Source organism: Euwallacea fornicatus, chromosome 17, assembly GCF_040115645.1.
Source record: "Euwallacea fornicatus isolate EFF26 chromosome 17, ASM4011564v1, whole genome shotgun sequence".
NCBI lineage: Eukaryota > Metazoa > Arthropoda > Insecta > Coleoptera > Curculionidae > Euwallacea > Euwallacea fornicatus.
In genome coordinates, this window is record NC_089557.1 from 1,505,661 (window position 1) to 1,531,416 (window position 25,756).

The 25,756-nt window shown below is 39.0% G+C and overlaps 1 protein-coding gene across 4 annotated transcripts; it reads left to right on the forward strand.

The window, feature by feature from the left end:
* Positions 1-24,477, forward strand: LOC136344431 (proton-coupled amino acid transporter-like protein CG1139). 4 transcript variants are annotated; one of them, XM_066291893.1, is made up of 5 exons: positions 1-134; positions 17,899-17,969; positions 20,628-20,765; positions 21,435-22,253; positions 22,317-24,477. In XM_066291893.1, the coding sequence occupies exons 1-5, from the start codon at positions 105-107 to the stop codon at positions 22,726-22,728; spliced, it is 1,470 nt and encodes a 489-aa protein (XP_066147990.1). In that variant the 5' UTR covers positions 1-104; the 3' UTR covers positions 22,729-24,477. The 4 variants fall into 4 exon arrangements, with proteins under 4 accessions (XP_066147990.1, XP_066147992.1, XP_066147991.1 ...); XM_066291895.1 differs by having other exon boundaries at positions 131-180; XM_066291894.1 differs by lacking the exon at positions 1-134 and adding an exon at positions 4,384-4,497.
* The last annotated feature ends 1,279 nt before the right edge of the window (positions 24,478-25,756 follow it).

Here is a 25,756-nt window from a genome sequence, read left to right on the forward strand (position 1 = left end):
CCCATTTCGTGCTTGATGTATAGGAGTAATTTCCGAGTGGAACTCCTTGAACTGAAGTGATTTTGTTTTTCTTGGTGGGAAAGACTGGAATACTGCGAGTCGCGATGGAGCTCTGCGAAATGCCTAGAAAAAAGGTAATAGGCCTGTGTGAAGGAAGTTTTCGTAACAGCATTAAAACACGTGAGTGTTTTCATTCAAAAATTTGGCTTGGTGCAATATTGTGAACGTGACAGGAATTTGCTAACAACTAAATGGGCTATTAACTATTTCCTATAGACATTTAGCCATATCTAGCTAATCGACTAATATTCCATTAATCACAAATCAATAAGCGTCCAGTAAGTTGAGGCATTGAAGTGGGAATCAGTTATTTACATCAATTGCTTTAACGAATTGACTTTAGGATCCATAGATTTCACCCCAACGTCGTAAACAGGGTTGTAAATTGTCCGCCCGAGAAACAGTATTTCTCGTGCCCGAACATTTTTACGGTAAATTATCGCTCAATATTGGACATTTGTAATTTCAATTTTTTATATTTTTTCACTTTTGATTTTTTTTCTTTTTCTGAGTATCTTTCGCGGGCAACAATGAAGAACCCCCACGAAAGGGATCAGATCGGAATGACGTAAAAAAAAAACAGCTGGTGTGGATACACTCATTCACAGACCTACGTATTTCTTTAAATTGCACTGAGTCAACGTTTCTTGGAACCACCAGGATTTTGTAGACCCATCTTGTCTTATCCAAACTGACTCTTTTCCAGAACCCTGCCCTATTTATCCTCATTTCGCGGTCAATGTAGCTGCCGTGAAATATGCTCCCTGTTTAATTCAGGTTAGCTAGAGTCAAATCGGGTAAGTTCCACGATTAAAAATTAATTTTAATTATCTACTGATGTTGCGACTACAAAATTGTGTTTTAACTGAGGTTCATAACCGTTATCTCGCAGGGTTTAAATGCATCAGAAAGGACACGGATCACCTTGTAAATAACTTAAATTGATTTTTTACAGCTTGTTGTATTTTCATATAAACCGATATAAATAGAACCTTTTGAACCTTCGTAAAACCTTGATGCTGGATCATTTAGCAAGGTGAACCCCACAGAAATCCATTGTTTTTTGCTACTTTCCAGGTGGAAGGGTTCAGTGTTGTCGCATAGTGTGACGACTCAAAGGCTTTTGATTGTGTTTTTCGGACGCATAACAGTCACTCTGTTTTCAAAACTTCAGGAAGAGCCTCAGAACATCGGCAAAATTAGATAAGAAAAGTGATTTCCCAAGAAAAAATTGTAGAAAATTTCAGGAAGAGACTTTGGATGAGAACAACCGACCTGAATAAACTGGAATTTATCTGATTTCTTTTTAAGCAAAGCACTAAAATTTCAGCATTTTCCTGGGGGATTATCTGCGTGTTGAAAATTAGCAGAAAAACTCTTAATTATCAGTGATACTGCAACGAGGGCAACAAAAATTATTGATAGTTTTCGAACTTAAAAAGAGCACACCGTGCATGAGTGCCTCTTTCAGTTTCAGTTTAACGATATTATTTAATCACGGAAATAATGGACTGATTTCGTTCAGTAGGCCAAAAGTCCATTATTACGAGAGATAAAGACATGACCGAAAAAATCTAATTAATAGAAAGAAACGGGTCCCTAATGAGACGTAAACTGCAGTCTTTTTAACCGCTGGAATGATCCATAGAGAGCTCCAAAATTGTGAGAAAATACTGTATGTTTCCTCCGATAAATGATACGAATCGGGGTATTCTTGGCTCCATCGTGTTAAACCGACTTTCTTGAAAATTAACGCGACCGAGTAGGTCAACAGGGAGTTTGTGAATGCGCCTTGTCAATCTCAATGTCAGATAAACAAGAATTACGTCATAAGAGTTATCTATGCGGGCAGAAACTATCTATTTACCGGACGTGTTTGTTCGATCACACCATCTGCCGCTGATAATCAAGCTACGGATATCCTTTATGCAGGAAAAATTGGTGTTCATCTTATCTACAGACTCAACATTGCGTAAATTGCATCAAAAGAAAACGGAGAATTGCCCGAGGAATTTATAGAGCCAAACTGAACCAAAATGGTAGTCAGAGCACATTTTCCCAAAATTGATTTCGTTTCGGTCGAATGCGATTTCTTCCCTCGAAGGAGCTAATTTTACGTCAGTCCTAATTGAATCAATACCTCCAAACACCCCGTACACAGTACCTCGACGCGTTGCATGTCCGAACCAATTGAAGTTAAAAAAATTTAACCAAAAAATGACCAACAAATGGTCAACTAAAACCAGCGATAAATCGCCATTTATCATTCATATAACCAATAATTGGTTGTAATATAACAGTGCTAAAAATATACCAGTCCCAGCTTGATGGTAGTCCTAATCATTGGGTTAATTTACAATTCTTGACACGTCACCGTAATCATTTAGAAATTTATTTCTATTAAGTGATGTTGATGGGGTCCAAGGAAAAATGCGACGATATATATTGGTCACAACAGGATGCAAAAATTATTTCGTGATGGTTTTGCTGTTGATAATGGTCCGATTTTTTGGGACTGACCATATGTCAAGGCCAAGTGCCTCTTGGGAGGTCCCACATTTTGAGATAAGAGCGGAGAGAACGACGCCTTTTAGAAGGTTTCTGCTCTTTCCAAGACGAGTCTTTTGATAATTCAAGACAGTCCTCGCCGTGGCCCGTCGAGACCTATGATTTTTTTCATTTGATAATGATTGATTGATTGATGAATTTGCCGTGATTGTCTAGAAAATGTGCCGTTTGAAGTAATAGATGAACGGGCCCATTTAAGGAAATTGTCTTCGACCACGCTCGATCAAAGACTGTAAAAGGTGAAATCCGATGATGACATATGATATGTACATTAGAAGAATGTAATCAATCAATATTTGTCTGATTCTTCGTTTCCATCTCGTCTAAACCAGTACGGGATCACATGCTGTGACACATTCTACGGTTATATTCACGAGAAGATTCGAGATATCGGCAAACTTTAAGATCACAATTAATTATTCTTCTAATTAGAATTCCTCGCTTATCAGAAAGACAATTTATTGGCAAAAATGCACAGATAAAGTGCACGAGTTTCAGTTGGAAATTTTGGGATATTGCCAAAATTTGAATGCTCGTGGCCGCTCCTATTCACATCTACGGTTAAATTTATGTTTCTGTTTATTTCAAAGTTTCGCTCATATCTTGCAGATCGATATTAGAAATGTCATCTAAACCACCTTTTACACCCGCGGCCGAAATGGCAATCAGAGCGGGCGTAATACTCTATCACCTAGCAAGGGGGGAAATGTCTGTTTCGTTCCACTCGCGAGATCTCCAGAGATCAAGGATCATGAGAGTATGGTTTACGTAGACGTCTTGATCTCAGTTGTAACCTCGAGACAGTCAGAAAACAAATATTTTATTCTGCTGTAGAGAGATTTAATAGTTTACCGAGACGAGAGTTCCTAATCCTCAAAACTGACGGTATATCTACAGGGCGAAAATGCGAGATAACGCTCCTTGAAAAGCACCACGTCCCCCAGATCCAACGTGTGAAAGCACAATTTTCCTGATGGGCATTTTAGATTGAAACATTTTGACTTGGAAAACAAAGCGAATAAAACAGGAAACAACCACATTGTTTATACGAAAATAGTCGGGCCAAAGGCGCTCTTTAAGAGTGACTTACTCATTACGTGCCTCAGCAAACCTACAAAATTCCCCCTCAAAAATTGAACCGGAACTTTCTCCTTAAAAATTTGCTGCGAAACTCAGACATTCTCATTTTCGTTGCTGGAAGGTCGAAGGTCGCGTTCAGTCTGGACAAGAAAAGAATAATACAGTTTCCAGACTTATTGACGCCTTTTTCATGATGTCCGTACTTCTGTATCCGAGTAGAGGGGAAAAATAAGGAAAACCGTGAAAATCCGGGATCGAAAGTGAATGTCAGAGAACTATTGAGCAAACTAGGACGGTGAATTGGGTTGACTGATACAATTTATCATTGAAGTAGTTGAAATATGTAGGTTTTACTTAAGTTATCAGTAACTTACAGTGAAGAGCTTTTTGCAGCGATTATTAGGTATAAACACTTTTAAATGGGCACCTTTTCCTATTTTTTATCGCAATTCCTAGCATTTGCACTTATTCCAGTGCAAAATTGTTATATCTAAGGTTAGCACGGTCGACTATAACAGTCTTCGTACTGTTGGTGCAAATGGAATATGCTGATTTTAATCAGGTGCTGTTGCTAACTCTCCAATATACGTGGATATCTCTTTATTTGAAGTACCTGTTGTTTTTCCTCATTGTTATTATATCTTTATTAGAACATTCCGTGGTGCAGCAGTCCAAAAACTTATCTGGCAGTGATTGGTCGCGCTCGCGGGTTGTTTCCTTCCACGTATAACTCCTACACCTCGCGTTTGATTTCGGTAAAATCACGGGAAAATCTTCTGAATCGCTACTGTAAGTACAGAAACTTATATAACTATAAGTGAAGATTTTAGCAAACAAACTTGTGGTTCGGAAAACACCAGAAAGTTGGCAGAAACCATGGCCTTGTCACGTTTCCTGCTGTTTACGTGTCGAAAATTAGCAAATTTGCGTGATAATTGAAATTTACAAAAAAAAAACAGTCAATCAGTGCCTTCAAATATCTGTAGTCTTTTAATTTTAGCCATCGGTCTATTATCCGATTTTGTACTAATCAACACAAATTGGTCTGAAGTTCATGTATGCCAGTCTATGTTTATGATTCCTGATATTCATCGCTACGTACGTTGTGTAAAGTTACTTATTAATTATCGCCCGTCGACGTGAATTTTGTGCCTGCGGTTTCTTGACGTGATTCTCATTTTTCACACCTCACGACTTACGGAAAAAGCTGTTTCAGTTCAAAAGTGCGCTTTTCCGGCAGCCGGAATGAAATTAAATATTGATTTAACAATTATGAATATTCGCTTTTTCATAACTTTATTGAATGCTGAAGCTGAATACATTAAAAAAAAATTTTAATATGAAATCATTTTTTTTTTAAATCAAAAAACGAGATAAATTTATATTTGCAAATATAAAAAAATGTAAATTAAAAATGATTTTTTTTTATTAAGAAAAACCTCTTGAACTTGACTAATTTCTCAACGATTGTTCTAAATTCGTCACTTTACGCCTTAATTTACGTTTACAAAAACCAAAAATCGAAATTGCCCGATTCCTGCATTGAGCCCTTCAAACAGTGCCATCTTGCACAGTTTTTATTTGGCAATTTCAACTGCTCTTAAAAAACCAATTCGGAAATGTGTTCCATTTAATTATTCAGGACCATATCTACGAGTAACGCTTTGGGGTATTTCCCGATCTTTAATAACCATCAATGATCAACAGCCCTCTTATACGTTTGCTTCTATTAGCACTTTAAACTTTACTAGTTGCACTTTGATGCCTTTTATTAACTATATTTTTAACACTATAACAATTCATAATATGTGTAGATTAAAGCCAAGCCATTCCATTTACGTATGCAAGTAAACAAGTCAATATATCAGGGACATTCCCATTAGAAAATACTCTCTAAGCATTTTGTTAATAAACGAAAACAGTACTATTTTGTCACTTTATTCAGCTGATTTCCACTTGTACTCCCTCGAGCTGATTCTTATATATTTATCATCTTGTATACTGAAACAGAGAATCGCTGTGCATCTATCATCACCCCCCAGCGCCAATATTCTCTCCTCCCATTCCACCTCCCATCCATCTTTTCTGCCTTTCGACCATAAGTTGCTCTTTCGCATCCTCTTTTCCCTCCCTTCTCCTTCCGCGAATTCCTGCCCTTTCCACTACCGAAATCGTAATCGGCTTAATCCCTCCAATGACCTGCGCCGACTCCATTGTTACGGTACTACATACTAGTATACTCTCAGTGACGCTTTTCCTTTCCACCTCGAACTTCCCTTTTCTCCCACCAGGAACTGACGCAAGGCATTATTTCTGGCGGAAGGGGGGGGGGGGGGAGGTAAATAAAGATTTTTCCGTTTATGTGTGCTGCTGTACCTGTGTTTTCCTGCGCTTTCCGTATTTTTTCTCATTATACCAGTACTCATGTCAGATCCACTCCTCTATTCAGTTTCTTGTTTCAACAATAAGTTCCCGATATTCACCTTTTTTATTCCGCCAAAATCAATGCGGAACTAACCCGAACTAGCCTGAACTAACCAATTGCAAGCGAACTATTTCCAAGTTAACAAGAATGTCACGTAGGCAAACGACCGTTAAAACTTAGTCTGCCCAAACACATAAAATATTAAAAAATAAACTTAACAATCTTAACAATAATAAATTTAAGGTGCTCAAAGAATGTAAACAGACTCTGTGGCACGTGATGTATTGCATTGAAATATGATGATCTTAACAACAAAACTCCTGGATCGCGGACAGGAAAAATGGCGTCGACGCCATTTCCAGCGAAATTCTCCATGCATACGGGTATCGTGACGTCACGGGACGCCCACCCGGGAATATAGGTCAGGTTCATAGTTTATGTGCATAAATTTGTTAGGCGCCTTAATCAGGAGTAAAGATGAATTTTTTGTTATTGATATAGGGAATCCGACTGGTTTTTTTGAAGAGCGGAGGAGATTAGTTTATGCGAGGAGGATCGGCGGTTAATAATTTTCGAATCATAGAATTTTCTGGCGGGAAATGTTACTACAGACTTTTAAGCCGGATTTAAGAGCAAAGAAAGAAAGGAGACAAATGTTCTAAGAGGGGAATAATGTGTAAAAAAATGATTAAAAAACTATAAAAACGATCCGCTCATAAAATTACACAAAAAAAAAACTGTCTATCGACAGCTAAAATTTTTTTTGCTAGAAATTAGCTTCTGTTGAGCAGCATCTATTAAATAGAAGAAAACTTCCTATCGGAAGAACATAATTACCTTAAAAGAACAAAAAAATAACGTTTTAAGCCTAGTAATTCACCATTTTTCACAATGTTTATTGAAATTAAATAAATTCCTGGGACTGAACTATGACTTCTAGGTAGCACTTATTATAAATAATAACTAACATAAAATGCAAAATAGGTATAAAAAAATTCACTGCTTGCTTATTTGCAGATAACATTTATGTGGGCTTTCTGTCATTATATTTATTGTTATTTGCTTGGTGTAGGTTTGGGAACTGTATTGAAACTCATATTTTCTTGCGGTGGGTGAGTTAAGTGCGTATTTCTATCGTAAAATAGGTTTGTTGAAATTTCTACAATAATTACTGTAAAGGCATTCATTTTTAATTGGTCTTTAAGATCGACTGATGACATGTTTGTGTCAGTCTGACATTTACCAAATTTTTTGTCATTTACTTTAATTTGTCAAACTTGAAACTTAACTTGGCCTTGTAACTAAAAACAGACATGTAGGAGCCGTTTTGCTTTCACTTTAGCCCTTGGGAAGTTACCGCCGTTGAAAGTGTACAAAGTCCTTCCATCGTCAACATTTCGTAAAGACTTCAAAATCGAAATAGGTTAGGTGGTGCGAAGGATGTCTACAGTTTTGAGACGAATCCAAAAAAACTATTGAATTTTCAAATTAATAAAAATTAGTTGACAAAAGCTGTCATTTGTAATTTTTTGACAATGACGTTCACGTCAAAAAGTCGCATTTTTCCATATATTTGTTAAGAAAGCTGAATACAAAAGTATGAAAAGCTAAAATGGCGCCCGTAAGAAAATGCAAAGTTGGTGATGGTAGTCGAAAAACAAAATGTCGAATTTTAAATATGACATCGTCACGTTGAAGAAAAGAAAAAGTTGCAATGGCACAATTCGTTAATTTTCGAGTTAACATAAGGAAATAATTTAAACGTTTTTCTACGCTTACGATTCTTCCGGATACCTCAGGAAGTCAGCAGAATTTTTCAAATTTTTGAAAGGCAAAAACTTCAAATTGTAGAAATTTACTTTAATCTAACGGACCCCGCATCTTTTACGATTGCAGAGATTCTCGAGGTTGAGCTCCGGAAAAGGTCACCCTGTATATATAATATTTTTTTCAAATTTTATTCTTCACATAAGAACTCACAAAACGTATTGAATTATTGAATTTTTCTGCTCATGCCTGGCATTGGTAAATATTCAATGGAAAATGCAGGTACGCTCACATAGCATGGCGCCTTCCACACGGCCTTGATCGGGTCTCCGACATTCCATCATCAGAAACTTCTATACATATTTCTATTTTCATTGTGACTGGCCGATAAGCAAGAATAACCAGTTAGAACTGGTTCATACGGTAATGGCCAACCTTATCAATCTGATGTAATGTTTCACTCCAACAATAAGCAGGTAACGGGAAGAACAACTGCTTAATCGAATAGATTGGTCAGTCGACAAATTCAATAAAGTACACTATAAAGTCGTTATGGTCATTGAGTGTAATTAATTGATAGAAGACATTATTAACGATAAATGAAATGGTCAATAAAAACAGCTAGAAAGTGTTGCTTTAGCAACTTATTTCGCAACGAGAAATACTGAAACAGGAAGTTTATTTCGGTAATTAAAAATATGCCACAGTATCCGTAAATAAGCCTGCACGTAGTACTTTTCCGGTTCTCCGCGTTAATATAAAGAATCTGGAACTTGTTCTAGGCCACGCTCAGCAGACCCAACAGTTATGCAACTGTTGGGTTCTCCCTGAACGTCTACCTTTCAGTAGAATTCCAAATGCACTTAACACTTGCGCAAGTTTATTACTTCCGCTGGATTCAGTCATGCTCCTGTCAGTTTCCAATTACTACACCGAATCGTTCCAGAATATTCCAGACGCGCGACCGCATTAACTCGAGGCGATGCTGGTACCATTGCATGATTTGCAACAAAAATTAAGTGTGTTATTTTTGTGAAGGTTGAGCTCTGAGAATTTGAACCTGTTTTCAGTGTTTTCTCCTTCTTTGTCGCACATCAGGCTTGTTGAGGCTAAGTTGCTTCCTGTTTTTCTTCTAACTGCTCTAGGTGGAATTAAGAACTGTTACAGCGCCACTCAAGTTTTTTCAGTTCTGGACCAAATAACCCATTGGATATCGGAAAGAACCAATTTCTTTTACATTTTTTTATTTATTTATTTTTATTTTACTTTGACAAATAAAATGACAGCTAGTTGCTTTTTAAATTTCTAACCTCACTGACCTGTCTTGTCACTGTCCATCAATAATACAGCCGAAGAAAATAGGGTCCCCATCACATGTTTCCAGTTAAATATGATTTGCGAAGCTGAACAGACGAGTTTTTTTTTATCTCGGAAGGTCTTGCGTTAATCGTTAAACCTGCTGATGCACCAAACCACGTTAGATTTTTTTTGCGCATGATTTGCCGAATAGTCTATCAAAAATGGCGCCAATGCCTGTAAACCTATATATCCATCAAAATAAATATTGAATTTTTGCGAATACGTACAGAATTTAGGACCTCAGCCACTCAGTTGTCAGTGAGGGCTACCCCTTCCATTCTAGCGGTATAACATCGGCTACAGCGCCGTCCCCGGTGTGCAGCCAAGTTATTTTCGGTCCGACCAACATAGCAGCCGGAACGGTTTTTCCATACAGTCTGTGATTTTGTGATAAATATTTATTTATTTTCTACTTTAAGCCGGAAACATGGTCAAGAGGAACGAATCTACTGTTCCCCTACATGGGGGCTACAAGGTAATTTTTTTTAATATTAGCGCCATTTGATTGGGGGAATTATGGGTAACTCAACCTGAAATATTGCCAACTGGACAAAAATGAAGCGTCGAGTTCAGTGGCGTTCAGTCATTTGTAGGAATTTTCGTTTTCAAACGTGGCACCTTTGGAAGGAGTGTCAAGTCATCTTTTGAGCTTTGACTGACACACTTTCGTAATTATTTGTTTTTGTTTATTATTTTCGCGTTGCGCCGGGTTATTCCAGGTTGAATTATAAAAAAATTGAATATTTATTTTTTTAATTTATTTTTCAACGGCGTTTTTAATTTTGTTTTTAATGGCGTTTTTTTAATTTGTTTTCTTCTTCAATTAACTTTTTATCAGTTTAATTGTTTATTTGTTTGAAAGAGACGCGTGTTTCTAAATGGCCCTCTACAATTCCCAATAACAGCCATCGCTGTGGCCTTGTGCGATTGTACTTGCAGGATCTACTACCTTATCGCAATCAATAAAATCACCATTTAAATTCGATCTCGGAACGGTATCAGCAATTCTGAAGGCAAAACTTAATTTTCTAGTCTAAGAATAAACAAAAAATAAATTAAATAAATGACGATTGTAGAGCAGATATCTAAAACATGACACGAATTACATCACAAACGTGTATGTTTATACAAATTGCTTGTACCCGAAATGAGTGTTGAAAGCGCCATTCTGTATATGGAATAATAAACATTTGAGCATAAATAAGCCAAACATTTGGGCATGGTCGAAGAATGGTCGGTGACGTCACTCGATGGAAAAGTACTGGGCGAAGTAGACGTTGAACAGACGAGGTGTGTGCGAAGAACAGAACCGTACTCGAACACAATTGTTCCGCTTCGCTAGTCCGTGATTCAACCGTATTTCATCATTTTATCTCTTATCATCCTCAGTAAATTTATCCATCATTGTTTCCATGAATTAACTATTACGATTTTCCTCCGATAAGCTCGCTCCCATCGCTTCTGCAACGCTTCCCCATTGGCACCATTGCCTCACTAAGGATTGAAGGGTGTAAAGAATGGAATTTTTATTTTCTTACATCACTATTCGCTCGAATCACCCTCTTGTTGAGATTCGAAGAACCGTTGACAATAATGATTATTCGGGTACGAAGTGGAAAAGTACTGGGCACGGACGAACTACCGACTCCGCGTTCGTCCAGGGACGTAGCGGCCTGTCGCCCCACGCTTCACACCAAATTTTAAGCCTCGTTTTGTTTTATTGATTTTCTTGGATTTTTTTGTTTTTTTATTTATTTAAATTTTCAAACCGATGTCATCATCAAGTCGCAAAATTATCATGCAAATTTCGTTTTTGGGCCGAATTACATTAAAATTATTCACAGCGCCGGTCTGACGACGCGACTAATATATGTATGTAATAGGTTCGAAAATAGTATAAATATTGAAGGCTACAGAGAGAAATATTTGACTTCAAAGGTCAGTTTTGGCCTACTACAAGTCAATTTTGTCGACCTTAAATGAATAATTATTAATGTTACCGTTCGATTTGTTATTTAATTCGAATTAAAATTGGGGGTTGAGAGTTCCGTTCAACGTAGGAATTAACCGGACTAAAAAACGTGCTATCAAACGCTTTTTGCTACTTCACAAGTTTTTCGGGTCAACGATTCTCAGAGATTTGAATTTGAACATTTTACAGTTTTTACCCTGTTTATTTTAACGAGCCTTGCATATGGAACATTTTTCTAATACGCTCTCTCGCAAGTTAGTCCCAGACCTTTATTGGCGCCCTTCCTTAATCGGAAGCCCTAAAAAGCGGGTTTACGTGATTTTCGAAAATTTTTCCGGTCAGTTCGTGACGCCGGAAACTCGCTTTTCCACGAAGGACCTCCTCTATGTTGAATTGTTTCGGTTTTACGAATCCTTCACTCACCAAGCTTGAGATACAGACAAAATTATAAAAATCGAATTTTCGGCGGTGTTAATTTTCCATTTTTCTTACCTGCGTCTCAGCTGAATGATGCGACGTGTGGCAAAATACGATTTTAATTGAGCCACCAATCAATGCGTCCGATAATTATTGGAAATTCCAACGGACCTGAATTTATAGAGTTCCGATAGAATTCTAATAATAAACAAAAAAAAAATCTAGCAATTTTGGGTTTTTTTGAAAATTGAGCGTTGGCATTCAAGTTGATGCTGGCTGTGGCTTTGGCCGGGCGGGGAACCCGTGAGGAAAAACGAATTAATGCGATTTAACTCGAAACGTAAGGGCCGTATCGACCCGAAGTCTGCAAAGGCCGAAGGAGCCCGAATTATCCGAAAAAAAAACGAAATTACAAGAGAAAATAAAACTAAAAGATTTCTTGAATCACTGAGAATGCGACTGTTATTCATACGACTTTTTTGCTGGAAATGAGCTGCAAAATCCTCGTTAAAAGCGTCCTCCTATCACAGAATACTCCGTACAACAGGGCCAGTTTGGCACTTTTTACTTCCTCTGCGTACCAAATAAAAAACAAGTACATTTTATACTAAATAAAACATGGTTTTCTTATTGGATATCTACAAAACCGTCACCTATTTAATCATTCGTTATCTGCCTCGTTAGATAATCCACAGATAACGTGTCCGTGCGTAAATCAACTAATTCTTCATCACATATATGAATCCTAAATTGATAATCTGATAAGTTGCCCGATTCCCACATCTTCGCGGCTCATGGCCGCTCATTGCTGTTCATAATAATTATATCGTCATTAACGTCATTTATAAGCATGCAGAGTCATAAAACTAATGACGTATCTTTGAGCATAAGCCAAACTCTTTGCATGCTGCCAAAATGTATGAAATGCGTTCAAGTGGGACGTAAATTAGAAGTTTGCTAAGGATAAAAACACAATTCCGATTAAAGTAAATCTATGATGATGAACCTTGACGCATATTTTGGCATGAATATGTGTTTCCATATTGATCAGTATCTTATTTGCATAAGTAATGATTCACGCCCAGTTCACGAGGTGCATATTTTTCGAACCGAAAGTTCATTTTTAATGTCTTTCAAAAATTGCGTCATTCCTTCTTTTATTTATCTTTTTTTTCTCGTTCTTTTATCCAGTTTTGCTCTTATCGAAATTCGTCAACAATTACTCGTTTTTTTCTTTTGTTGCATTTTTCAAAACCACACCATTGCAGCCATCGTTCGGGGAGGAATAACAGCACCCGTTATAGATACGCTTGTGTCCATGTATAGTGAATGACCGAAAGCCTCCCCGACGCGCGACACGCCCTTTTTGTAGACGAATTAACTTGATTGATTAGTAGCAATTTGTAGAAATTACCTAATATACGGGGCGTTATGCACGAAGAACGCTCTAGTGTCGCAAAGTAGTCTTCCAAAGTTCATGAAACGGCCTCGAAGATTTCAAGATAAAACGCGGCGAGAGCCTGTCCCTGATGATGGTAAAGCCGTTACGAAAAAGCTAACAAATCGCTAACAAATTAGATTTTAAACAACGAATAATATACATGAGTAATGAGTCTGCGCATCCTGAGCTCAGTTACCGTCAACTTCTCGAGGTGAAATTTATAGGGAACTGCATTAAGAAAACGTACTGTGTGATCGGTAAATTATAAGCAGGGATTACATAGTTATACCGGGAGTTGTATAAAAAAAAAACTATACTTCCACCACACACCGAATCGAATTCTCAAATTACTTTTTGCACGAACCGAATCTTACCGGTAATTTACCGGTGAGACTTTGGGTAAACTCAAATACTTTTCTCTGTTCGCACACTTTACATAGGTCGCAGTGTAAAATCGTGCTCCCGTAAGTGTACCATCTCATAAAATAAGATCAAGTGCCGTCCATCTGTCCACAAGCATTGATGATACACGGAGGCATGAATGGGGCTCAACCTTGGACTTCTTGATATGCACCTGGTACAGCTTAACGTTATGCTAATGCGCTGCTTTTGCAATCCCACTGCCTGAATACGGCCCTGTGCCGGGCTATAAATAACTCGCAGATTTAAGAATAGGCGTCACCTAACCAGGTTGTTACGTTTAGAACTATTTGTTTTAAACAAGGTTTAATGTTTTCAGCTATTTTTTCAGCTCTGTTTAAAGCATTCTGTTTCGAACAAAATCAACACAGCGTTTTTAAAAACCACCTTGCTATTTTCGTAAAGAAATTTGTTCTGAAAATACACGTTACGAGTTGTTCGCGCTGAAGTGGGGCAATTGTCCGATCGGTAAACCACCGCAGAAGTGCCTGAACAAAAACATGTATCCCATATTAAATTTGTGCGGAGATTCTCAAGTCGGCCATCAATTTCATTAATGACAGAATGAGTGACACGTGTGACTTAAATGGCAGAATGAGCGACGTACATATGTGACTTAAATGACAGTTGACATTTTTGACATACAAAAGGAAATCGGCCTTTGTAATTTTTACTTTCAAACTGACTATTGGTAATTTGCTGATCACATTCAGCGGAGTTGTAAAATGGCATTTTCTTGCCCGGACATTTGGCGATTTTCCTTTAACACATTTTTTTTAAATTTAAATTTTAAATTATTAAACCGCGCACTCCTAACCGTATCTAATTTGAAACTGATCAGCCTTGAATGACTTGATCGGAGTTTCAAGAACGGTAGGTACACGTCATGACGGCTTTTGCCTACGGACGTTAACAGACGTATGGATTTCCTGTTCCATTTTGCATTTCCTGATAAGAAAAGTCAAGAACTGTTGCCATATTTCAAAGTGAAAAAAACGTTATTGGCTAAAGCTAATTCGGAAACAGCTGCCATTTTCTGCGACGTAGATTCAAATTCAAGTGCAGAATCTGCTGCACCTCCCCCTGTTGAGATAGGAGTACCCACTTACCTCCGACGTTTTCACAAAATTCATTTCCATGTTAAATTCGTCCGAATTCTCAATTTTTCTATAGGAGAAACTCTGCTTGTCCAATAAATAAGTATTACATGTAAATTTGATGGTGTCGACACTCTCTGACGTAAAAATTAACATACATTAACAATGCAAAAGCAAGTGTTAGTGCGAGCTTTGAGGTTGAAAACCAGTTTCGGTTTATTTGGTCGGTTTATTAACTTGTGCAAAGTAAATTGAGTTTCTATAAATATTTGAGTCATGTGTTTCTACGCGGTGCACTTGGAAAACTGAAGGATTGCAGGTTCAACTCCAAGAGCGTCAATGCGCGTTTCGCGGTGTATAAACCAAACCCAACAATTCCCGTGGTTTAAATAGCTGGGCCAATAAAGTTTATATTATCGGTTTAAGAGTCGTAACTTCGCGATAACTACAGGAAGGAAAACGCATTTGGAAACTTCGAAATACGGGGTGACTCATTTACTAAGTAAAAAGTTCCGGTGTACAACAATCAAATAAGACTATCGGTTAAGTAATCTGACTTACTTAACTTGGACTTATCTTGTGTAAATAATAATTGCAAAATTATGTACTACTTAGGTTTTCAGGTAACATGACTTTAGAGAAGAGGATGTGAGCTAATCACATCAAGATAATGCAAAATTCATTAGCGCTGCCTTAGATTTTAGCGCTTTCGTGTCACGAGGCAGACGCTGCTTTGTTCGTACGTTTAACGTCTTAAATCGTGCTGTTTAGAAGTTTGCGATAGTTAAAAGTCCTAAATAAATTTGTGTAGGCCGTTTTATAGCGATCTCCAATTGCCAGTCGAATTGACCGATGTTCTTATAAACTTTTGTAGCTTAGGTCCAGCTGGATTGTGCAAGTAGTGCTATGGAGTCTGATGTAAATTTCTTCGAACAGATTCAGTCTCATAAAACAAGCAAGAACTATGCACAAATATATTTGGGTGGATGCTGTAACTTGCATGTTTTCCGCTTCTCACGTGACTTGTGTTATTCATCGATTTGTGATTGTTATTACTATTTTTTTAAATATTTTTTTTTACAATCTTTCGTTTTATCAGTTCCTTCCACCTAAAGCGGCCACTTCGTGGCAAATGGTGGTTTAAGCTTTGCGAGCTTAAATCCACATTTTTGAACAACTAATTAGCCAATTACCCGGCGCCAATCGGGCCGGGCATAAGCTGTGGGAAAAATGCGGGCAATTTCGATTTGCACTTCGATAATAGGACTCTAAGGCTCGCTCGAACAACAACTCGGTCGATTACTGTTATTTTTAAACAAATGGCTTAATTGTTTCAAAATTCGCATACCACGCAGTTGGATAAGCCAAACCGTCGGGTTTCTCTTATCGGTGAGATGAAACTCCACACTTCACATGAATTGTTGCTACACCTAACTTGACTCAACATTCAAAAGGCGATTGATGCGTTGTGCGGCGCCAAAAGTACTTAATGGAAAATTTTGCTATCGGAAATGTACGCCCATGATTTCATATATTAATCTCCTAAATGGTTATTGTTCTTGTTTCCGCGGAATGTTTAACTCTCTTTACGTGCAATTTTAGTGCCACTTTAACGATCAGCTGCGGCAACAACAATAATTGTTGAAGGAAAAGAGGAACATAAAGCTGTTCTTCGATGTATAGGAAGGCATATGCGCCGAATGACCGATCGCACACATTCTTCAGTAGAAAATACATGCTGGAATCAGTTATGCGACTTACAAGGCAAACGACCTTTTAAGAACGTTTAATTAACATTTTTTAGCTCAGATACAGATACCTTAACGAAACAGAAGAATATATGTGTCGGGAGGCATAGGAGAATCATTCCCGAGTTCTAATCCTCCCATTTGATCAGCCTGATTAGGATTTCCTGGATGTCGATCGTTCCCCTTCAACGAGTGCCGGCTAAAAATAGCCCAGAAAATGTGTGCAAATAATTATTTCCTCTTCATAACCGCCAAATGTTAAACAATAACCAGAGTGGGATTTAGATTAATTACACTGGCGATTCGAGTGCGCAATTGGGGAATTCGTGCATCTGCAGGAACGGCGAATGGGGGGTGTAAAGCTTGCAAATTGGTGTTTTGGACCTCTTACGATTTTTAGCCGAACTCTCCTGGTGCCAGTTCGGCACGGCAGAGCGTGAACTTAATTCCGAGTGCACTCGAAGCAACTCGATTCTACATTCAAAAAAGGATTGAAAATCGGAAACATTGCGAAAAACTCTCCGGGGGTCAAATCTGCAGTGCGTTCAGGCTCCTAATTGATCATTAAAATTGTCTATTTTCTCCCTATTACTTTCCATTATTTTTCATTTTCATATTTTTCCCGCTCCTCGTTCCTCTTCTCTATGGCGCGATCTTTCTCCTTCCACGGCAGGTTCCTGCCACGCGTTTCTCGTTCAATTGTTGCATTCAAGTCGCATTTATTACACTGTGCAAGACATTATTATATCCTGTTCACAGTGACTATGGAATGGAGTGGTTTCCTGTTTATTGTGGATTGTGGTTTAGCATGAGCCGCAATTTGTTTAAGTAGCTGCCCCCAAGCCAAATACAAGCGCTTCCCATGTAGCAGAAGCGAGTTTTTTGGGTGTGCAATTTCAGTTCGAATTTTGGCCAGGAAATAATGTCATTTCGAAATCGATTTTGCAATTAAGTGGTCTCTCGAATTGGGAAAGTATGGCGATAAGCGCTGATACCAACACCACGTCTTCGGTGTTCAGTTATTGGAATGGATCGCCGTTGTTATCGTGGGGTTAAAAACGAGAGGGGGGGCGAAAATGGTGTGCGAAAAAGGGGCAAAACAATTGTAAACAAAGTTGTTGATAAAAATATGGAGAAAAAAAGTGTGCAAAAAATGTAACAAAACTTTTTTTTTATTTACGAAAACGTGCAGGAAAAAAAGTGTAATAAAAAACAGCAAAAATGTGTAAGACAATGATGCAAAAAACGCGTATAAAAAATGTAGAAAATTATTTACATATTATTTGCAATAACTTTTTACAACCAATAAAAATTCATTTTAGTAAATGCGCTGAGTGAAATAGGTAAGAAAAGCTTCATCATTTTCTTTGCGTCGCAGTTGATGAGTCGAATATGTCGTCTACAGTAGATTTTAAGGCTCCTTGTAATGCATCAACTAACGCCCGAAGTCTCGTATTTCCAATAGCGTTGCCAATTACCAAGTGTTTTGTTTGATCCCCCCATTAATCGATCGTTTTATCTCTCATTTTACCTTTTTGTTTCAGCCCCAATTAATAGTCCAAGTGGACACCAAAAAGGGTGGGGTAAACACACAACTACAACCCCTAATGTCAAGGTAAGCCACACCGGTTCCACATCCTTTTCCAACCAAAAAAATCAAAATTCATCCATCGAACATCACAATGCTTCTTTTTTGAAAGGTATTCTACTTAGAAAAATTTTGTTCTATTATGTGCATCATTTATTTTCCATTTTTAAAATTCTAAATTTTCAGTAAATTTATTTGTTAATGTTTCTTGCTGGCCTTAATAATGATGGTTAACTTTACTATTTGGTGTTTGGAAGTATTTATACATATATTGTATTATTTAAAACCATGTATATCTGCAGGCATGAAACCGTTAGGGCGCTTTCCCCCTCAAAAGTGGGACCATTGAGTATCTTTCTACAAACCGATGAGCCATAAAAGAGAAGCCTTGTCCAGCACTCATTCTCGACTCCTCGGGACTTCTCACCGCATGAGTTTGTTGTTTGCGATTAATTTCCAACGTGTGTTGTGATATTTTGGCTTCTCATATTCCGCTTATCTATTATCTTCCTTTTATTGTTGCTTATTGAGGACAACACGACCACTGTAAGACAACACGTTGCTAAAGCATTTAAGCGAGCGCAGTGGTTTAGAATGTCCTCGGCCGACGTAAGCAGAAGATACTGACTGGTTTCACGTTTCCCTTGATAATGATAGACACTATTCCGATTGTTACTAATCTCTTACGAAGGTCCAGAATTTGTCTGCATTTATTACCAAAAATTCCGTAACGGTACTACATATAATCTGAAGAGACGGCGATACAAGAATAGGAATGCCAATGCGTTTATACATGGTTGCATAGTGTTGTTTTGATAATATTTTGTAAGTTTAGTCAATTCTATTGTCACAAGTCAGTTTTCGGAGCCCTCATACGAAGTACGGCCCAAAGTGGTGTGTGCTGAGAGCGGCATAGCTACGCATAGCTATGTTATGCTGCTGAGTGGGAGCTGCGGGAATTCTTTCTGTCTTGGACTGCTAACGGTACAAATACAAAAATTTTATATTTATATTTTGCAAAGAGTTCAGACCAGGTTTTAGTTGTCCCGTTTAGTTCATTGCCACCCAATGATGTCACTTATGGATCCTCAAAACATCCTTCCTTTTCCTTGTTATGGTTTGTGCAAGCGTACCGCTTTTGCTACTTTGCATCTGATTAAATCGCACAAACGCTTGTCCAAACAAACTTCCACTTAAATGCCGATTATTTGTTGCAATTATTCGTTCGGCATAAATTGTTATAACTTATAAAAAAACATTTGCAATGAACTATATTTAGGATATAATCTATTGTTATTTGCAATAAATTATATTTTAAATGTAATAAATTATTGTAAATCATTGTAAATTGCAAATTTAAAGAGGACCCGAATGCCGATTTTGGTGAGGGAGGAGGATGCGCGAATCCTCGAAGTGAATTTGCGCGACATTTCGAGGCGTCAACCTGTGATCTGAGCATTTATGAGAGAGCGAAAGGAAAGTGAATGATTTGTGAATTTATGAAATTTCTCACGAATACAAATCAAATTATGTTTACGAATTGCGAGGAGAGTGCGAGGAAACTCCCAACTCGAACGTTTCTTCTATTCCTTGGATTCGATACCGAAGGTGTCTTAGTGCTGCCTTACGTGCTGCGCGTGTCCCCCGTGACCTGTGTGTACGCACCCTAGGAGACTAAGGGCGTGTGTGCTGCAAAATGCTTTCTATGGTATACAGCCAGTTAAGCGTCTCGAAGTTACGATCCCTCTTCAAGCTTCCGGTGGCTTGAAATGCTCACTGTGCTCCTGCAAGCCCCAGTTCGTTCCTTCACCATAACGCCTTTTGGGACTTAATTCCAACTTCCCATGTAGAAATGCACATTACGTCGTTGACCCCTTGATGCCTGCTTTAGCGAAATCACGTATGGTTGACCCCTCGAAACGCCTCAATATCCGAAGAGAAATCTCTCGAATGTATCCCTTAATCGTGGAAAGTGCGCGCTCTTCATCCACTTGCACGTCAAGTGAAGTTCAACACAATATAGCATGTTCATAATATATTTAAATCAAGAGCGCATCCCTTATTCCCGGACTTCCTTTCATAAGTTTCCAACAAGTCATAAGCTCACAGTCACCTGTTTAGATCACAGTTTACCCATTTCAGAAAACCAGGACATACATCCGTTATACAGTCAATTCCGGAACACTACTACTAACCATGACGTACCCATTTCTTAACCAAATGTTAAGACCCGGTTTACACAACGTTAGATTGGGCGGGGATTTGTAAACCGCCAGTTTTGAATATAATGCAAATGTGTTGATATTGAGTTAGATGTTACTGCATGCGATAGAGCAAAACGCAGGCAACTTTATCTGGAAGATAACTTCCTCGGAACTACCGACCAAAGCTCTTCCCTTGCTCTACCGCTTTCCTGGTAAAGTCTCCCGGACTTTGCAGGATTAAAATTGTTCCCATCTGGAAGACAATTACTTTTCTTGCAACCGACTACTGACCAAAGCTCTTTCTCTGCTTCGTCGCTTTCCGGGTAAAGTTCCCTGGATTTTGCAGTGGATTTACGTCATTGCAACATAACAATAAAACTAATTAAAATTTTGATAATGAGACGTTTAAAGTGCAGTTTTATTGTGTAAACGGGGTCTGTCTTGAACTAAAGTTCCCAATCTAATCTTCATCAAATTACAGCTACAAACCTGAGAAGGTTGGAGAACCGGTCCAGGCCGCGTCTGCAAATGGTTCCACGATTCCTCTTTGCAATACCCGGGATGTGGAAGTCGGCGAATATGATCCGTTCCAGCATAGGAAGCTGGATCATCCAACGTCGTAAGTATTTTTTGTCAAGTGCAGTTCACTCTTAAGACCTCAAATCCTCTGCCCCTCTTATGCCAGAAAACTCTTTGAATTGGTAGCTTCGACCGCTTTGAGCGGGCATCTCCTGGAAATCGAGCTATTTATAATTGACTAAATTTAAATTTAATCACGATCTGTGGGAGCTCTAGTTAAAGAGCGATTGATGGTGCACGGCCTGGGATGCCAATACAAATAAATAGTATGAATAAACAGTATCAAGAAATACTATTGGAAAAATAGTGTGAGCAAATATCTAAATAAAGCTCTTGACAAAGTTGATTATATCGTCCCCATGGATTCCTCGCCCTTCGTAAATAGGGAAACTAGGGTGGGAATCATCCAATACTCGTTCTACCGAGGAGAATTATAAAGTAATTTCCACGATATCATCTTAATTCCACAATATGGTAATTTCTCCAAAGGTATGTGAAAAGATAATATCGCCAAAAACTGAGCAGTAACGACCTAGAAATCCATCCAGGAGCCCGATTCTTGAATCTGAAGCCAGTAAGAAGCGATCGGAAACTCATTCCAGTTTCAGAGTTTTTCAGGCATTGCTGTGGCACAAACCACTCCGACGTCCTGTTTTACGCGCTTTGAAATTTGAAAAATGTTTCACGAACTAATTGAAAACAATTCCAGGGACATGGACACCCTCATCCACCTCCTCAAAGGGAGTCTGGGAAGCGGCATCCTGGCCATGCCTCTCGCCTTCGCCAATGCCGGATTATTCCTGGGGCTGATCTGCACCTTCGCCATCGGTGCCATTTGCACCTATTGCGTCCACATTTTAGTCAAAAGTGCCCATGAGCTGTGCAGGCGGACCAAAGTGCCCAGTCTAGGCTACGCCGAGGTGGCCGAGGCCGCTTTCTTGGCCGGCCCCAAGGGATTCCGCCCGTGGGCGAAGTTCGCCAAAGCCAGCATCAACTTGTTCCTTGTAATCGATCTACTTGGGTGCTGCTGCGTTTACATCGTATTCGTTGCCAAGAATTTAAAGCAAGTTGTAGACGTTTACACCCCGGATGATTACCACTTTGATACAAGACTGTACATGGCAGCCATGCTGCCGCTCCTCATCCCCGTCAATCTCATCAAAAACTTGAAGTTCCTGTCTCCCCTCTCGATGATTGCCAACATTCTCGTAGCTGTTGGAATGAGCGTTACTTTCTACTACATCTTCAGCGATCTGCCCTCGTTTGATTCCCAACCGGCATACGAGAGCGTCACCAAGTTGCCCATTTTCTTCGGAACTGCCATCTTTGCCCTTGAAGGCATCGGTGTAGTGATGCCTCTGGAAAACAACATGAAGCACCCTAGCCACTTCATCGGGTGTCCCGGAGTGCTCAATACTGGCATGTTCTTTGTGGTCACCCTGTACGCCTCGACTGGCTTCTTCGGATTCTTGAAATATGGAAACGCCACCGAAGGCAGCATTACTCTGAACCTTCCCCAGGACCAACCGTAAGTGCTCCGAAGAAGCACTTGATAGTTGCAACTAATAAAACCTTCGTCTTTTTCTTGCAGTTTGGCTCAGTCGGTGAAGATCATGATCGCGGTGGCCATCTTCTTCACCTACGCTCTTCAATTCTACGTGCCCATGGACATAATCTGGAAAGCCCTGAAAAACAACTTCAGCACCGAGAGGCAAAATTTCGCTAATACCTCCATAAGAATCTGTCTGGTCTTCGTCACAGTAATCCTGGCTATACTCGTCCCCAACTTGGGCGGGTTCATTTCCCTGGTGGGAGCAGTTTGCTTGTCCATGCTGGGCCTGATCTTCCCCGCCACCATTGACCTGGTGACCTTCTACGAGGAGCCGGGCCTGGGCAAATACAATTTCAGATTGTACAAAAATCTGTTCCTGATTTTCTTCGGACTTGTGGGATTCTTGACTGGCACTTACGTGAGCATCAGGGAAATCATCGAGTCCTATTGAAGGGGGTGAGGAGGGACATTGCGGGGTTTTTATCGCCACGAATCGAAGGGTCGGGAGTATGCGGGTCTTATCAGCTTAAAAGGTTCGCCCCCGGCTGGAACCCGGGACCGTTTCAGTCTCTCAATCAGGGGTGAATGGCCGGAAATTTGCGTCTTGGTGACAAAGCCTTTGACCAAATTATCGATAACGAAGACGTCAATTTTTGGCTTCAAGTCGAGTTTGCAAGCGCCGAAAATTGACTGCTCCCAAAGGCTCTTTGAGTCGTCCCCATTGGTCGCCGCTGATTACTATAGTAGCCTAATAGAAGACGGGAGTAGCTGCGTCATACTATATCTAATATAAGAACCTCCAAATAGAGCCTTTGCAGGTCTTCTATGTAGATTCCTCCAAATAGAATTCCTCCAAGAATATTTTTATCTATAACGATGTGACTTGTAAGAGCCTTCCAGGCACCATTTTCAACACTTAATGTTCTTGCCTGATGACTTTGTATGGACGTAGTATTAGACGGTTAGACATAGTTCGATCTGTGATTTTTGTAAGCAGTTGAACAATATTATTTGAAGTTTGTTTTTCTTAATGTAATATTTAGGTTTGTTAATTGTTTACTTGATTTTCATTAACAATATCGCCTGAATTTTTTATTTTTTCCATTTCTTATTAAATTCAGTTAGTAATTTAGGTTAGTAATTAAATTAAATTAGTGATCTAATTTGTAATCAGTTCAATTACAGATTTAATTACCGACATTTTGGGCGATATTCGCGTGCTTCAACCATTCAGCATATCATTGTAGTGAGACACGTTGGCCATCATTTTACTACTTAGATTTTGTTCGTAATTTTTTAGGGGTAGTTTTTCAGAAGATAAGCTCAACTAGGAAAACTGTCTGGCTGCTATTCGCCAGGATTGCTAAATTATCGCAGTATAAAGAGTGGAGAACCCAAAGATATTGTTTAGGTTGAATTTGACTTGACCAAAGACTGGAGCCTGGCGACAAAATTGACTACAACTTTGACGAAATTTGAATGGACATAAATCAAGTCGGGCTCTTGGTCAGTGCCTTAAACAAAGTTAGAATAGTCTCAAAAGACAGTACGACAACGCGGTGCCTTATTAATGGGCATTGATGCTTAATGCGTTGTTTTCATCCTTAAGATGCTGCACGCACATTGAAAAATAATTTTTTAATTTAAAGGTTATTCGCAAGCAGTGGCTTACCAGGGATTGCTTTTTAATTTTATGGCTTATTTGCTTTGAATCTCAATCTTTAATTTCCTTCTGCATGTGCAAATTGGAGGCCTCTAAACCCTCATTACATGTAGCTAATTTGGGCTTAGAGCGCTCCTAATATGCAGGTATTTGTTAATTTCCTAGCATTTGGGGTTTCGCGTGAATGGAATTATAAATTAATGAATTTGTTGTCGACAAATTTTTCAGTATTGTAATTTAGAAATGTAGTGTAATTTAAACGAAATAAGACTCTTCAAACTTCACGAATATGAATATTATTAGCTGCCCCAGGGTTCCTTTTCAGTACTTGTTACCGGTAATTTTATAATGATTATTACTATTAATACCAACTTATTGTTTCTTTCGAGATTTTGCGCTACCACGGTAGATTATCGACCTGGGATGATTTTTCTGCTGTGGAATTAAAATTCTGCCCGTTGTTTTGTACCTTTTGGTAAATTAAACAAAAAAAAAACGAATATTTAGTATTGAAATAAAAGAGGAAATTGTTTTCAATAGATTTGTTTCATTCGCTTCCTCATACCTTCACTCTGCGTTGCAAAAGTATTCTTCGCAATTTCCATTTTTAGTCACAGAAAGTAGGTAACAAAGTCACCCAGTATCTCAGGAACCGGACGAGATTTCGCGTAGAGCTACGAAGCGCATCAAAATGATTAATTTAAGATATTTTCGAACGCAATCGCTCCGTACGTTCCTGAGATATCGGCGGCTGTTAAAATTTCGTAGTTTTTCAGTCCAATGGAGCCATATGGGACCTATATTGACCGTGGGTTCTTTTATTAAGGTCGTGAAACCTCGGAAAAGCATCTTTTCTGAATCTCGATTTTCGACAAGAATTTCAGACATTAAAGGAGATTTTGCGCAGGCGCGTCGAGACGATTAATTTGAGATATTTTTTTAACTATTCGTTTAAGGTAAGCCTAGGCGAATCGCTCCATTTTCGCAAGTTCTAGCACCAAATTCTTGTTTCTGAGACACTCAGTATATGAAAATCCTTGGCACCTACACGAATGTAGAAACGCTCGCGCCTCGATGACCAAATATGAATAATCGCTGACCACGACGCCTGAAATCTAATTAAGGAATTCGATGATAGTGTGCATGTTTGAAAATAGGCTCAGTATGACAACTGAAACTGCGAAATCGCTGAAAAACTTTACGATACATCTATGGTCTTTTCGACCTTGATTATCGCGTTTGGGGCAATTGCACGTCTGGAAATTAAGAACTGTGAGGTTCGTTGTTAATTTTCACAAGTAGAAATTTAGTTTGACGACCTGCAGTATGCGAACAAACGACTTTTGTCCGGTCACTTTTCGCCCTCCGGCGCCCAGTGTTCGTTCGTGCCACTGTTTCTGGGACACCCCGTGGAACCAGGTCACTCGCTCAATCGCCCAGTGATATTCACGGGGCACCAACAGTCGATCGAGCCACTGCCAAGTGCTCTAAGCCGAATTAATTTTTTTTTTGTGCTAGAAGGGACCGAAAAACCATTCTGACTTAAGTGCGTCTGACTTTCGTTACAAAGTTTAATTATCTTCCTCTGGTGGGAAAGACCGCCGCCCCGCTACGTCCATGCCCACATTCGTGGTAAGAAAAATCTATTCAAAACTGGATTCGGTGACGTTTTGATTATGGCCAACGCTAAAGACTCGGCAATTCAATTGTTTTGGTCGAAAACAAAACCAAAAAAAAAAAAACAAAAAGGCATCGCCACCAACCCGAAAATGGCGCAGGAACCTCCGCGGCCAACCATAAAAACATTTGGCTGGCG

What these genes read in the sequence shown, in the direction of transcription:
- LOC136344431 (XM_066291892.1), top strand. Translation starts at nt 9,687, where the DNA reads ATGGTCAAGAGGAACGAATCTACTGTTCCCCTACATGGGGGCTACAAG. An exon ending in AAGCTGGATCATCCAACGTC is followed by an intron (nt 20,766 to 21,434) that starts GTAAGTATTTTT and finishes AAACAATTCCAG; the next exon opens with GGACATGGACACCCTCATCC. An exon ending in AACCTTCCCCAGGACCAACC is followed by an intron (nt 22,254 to 22,316) that starts GTAAGTGCTCCG and finishes TTTTTCTTGCAG; the next exon opens with TTTGGCTCAGTCGGTGAAGA.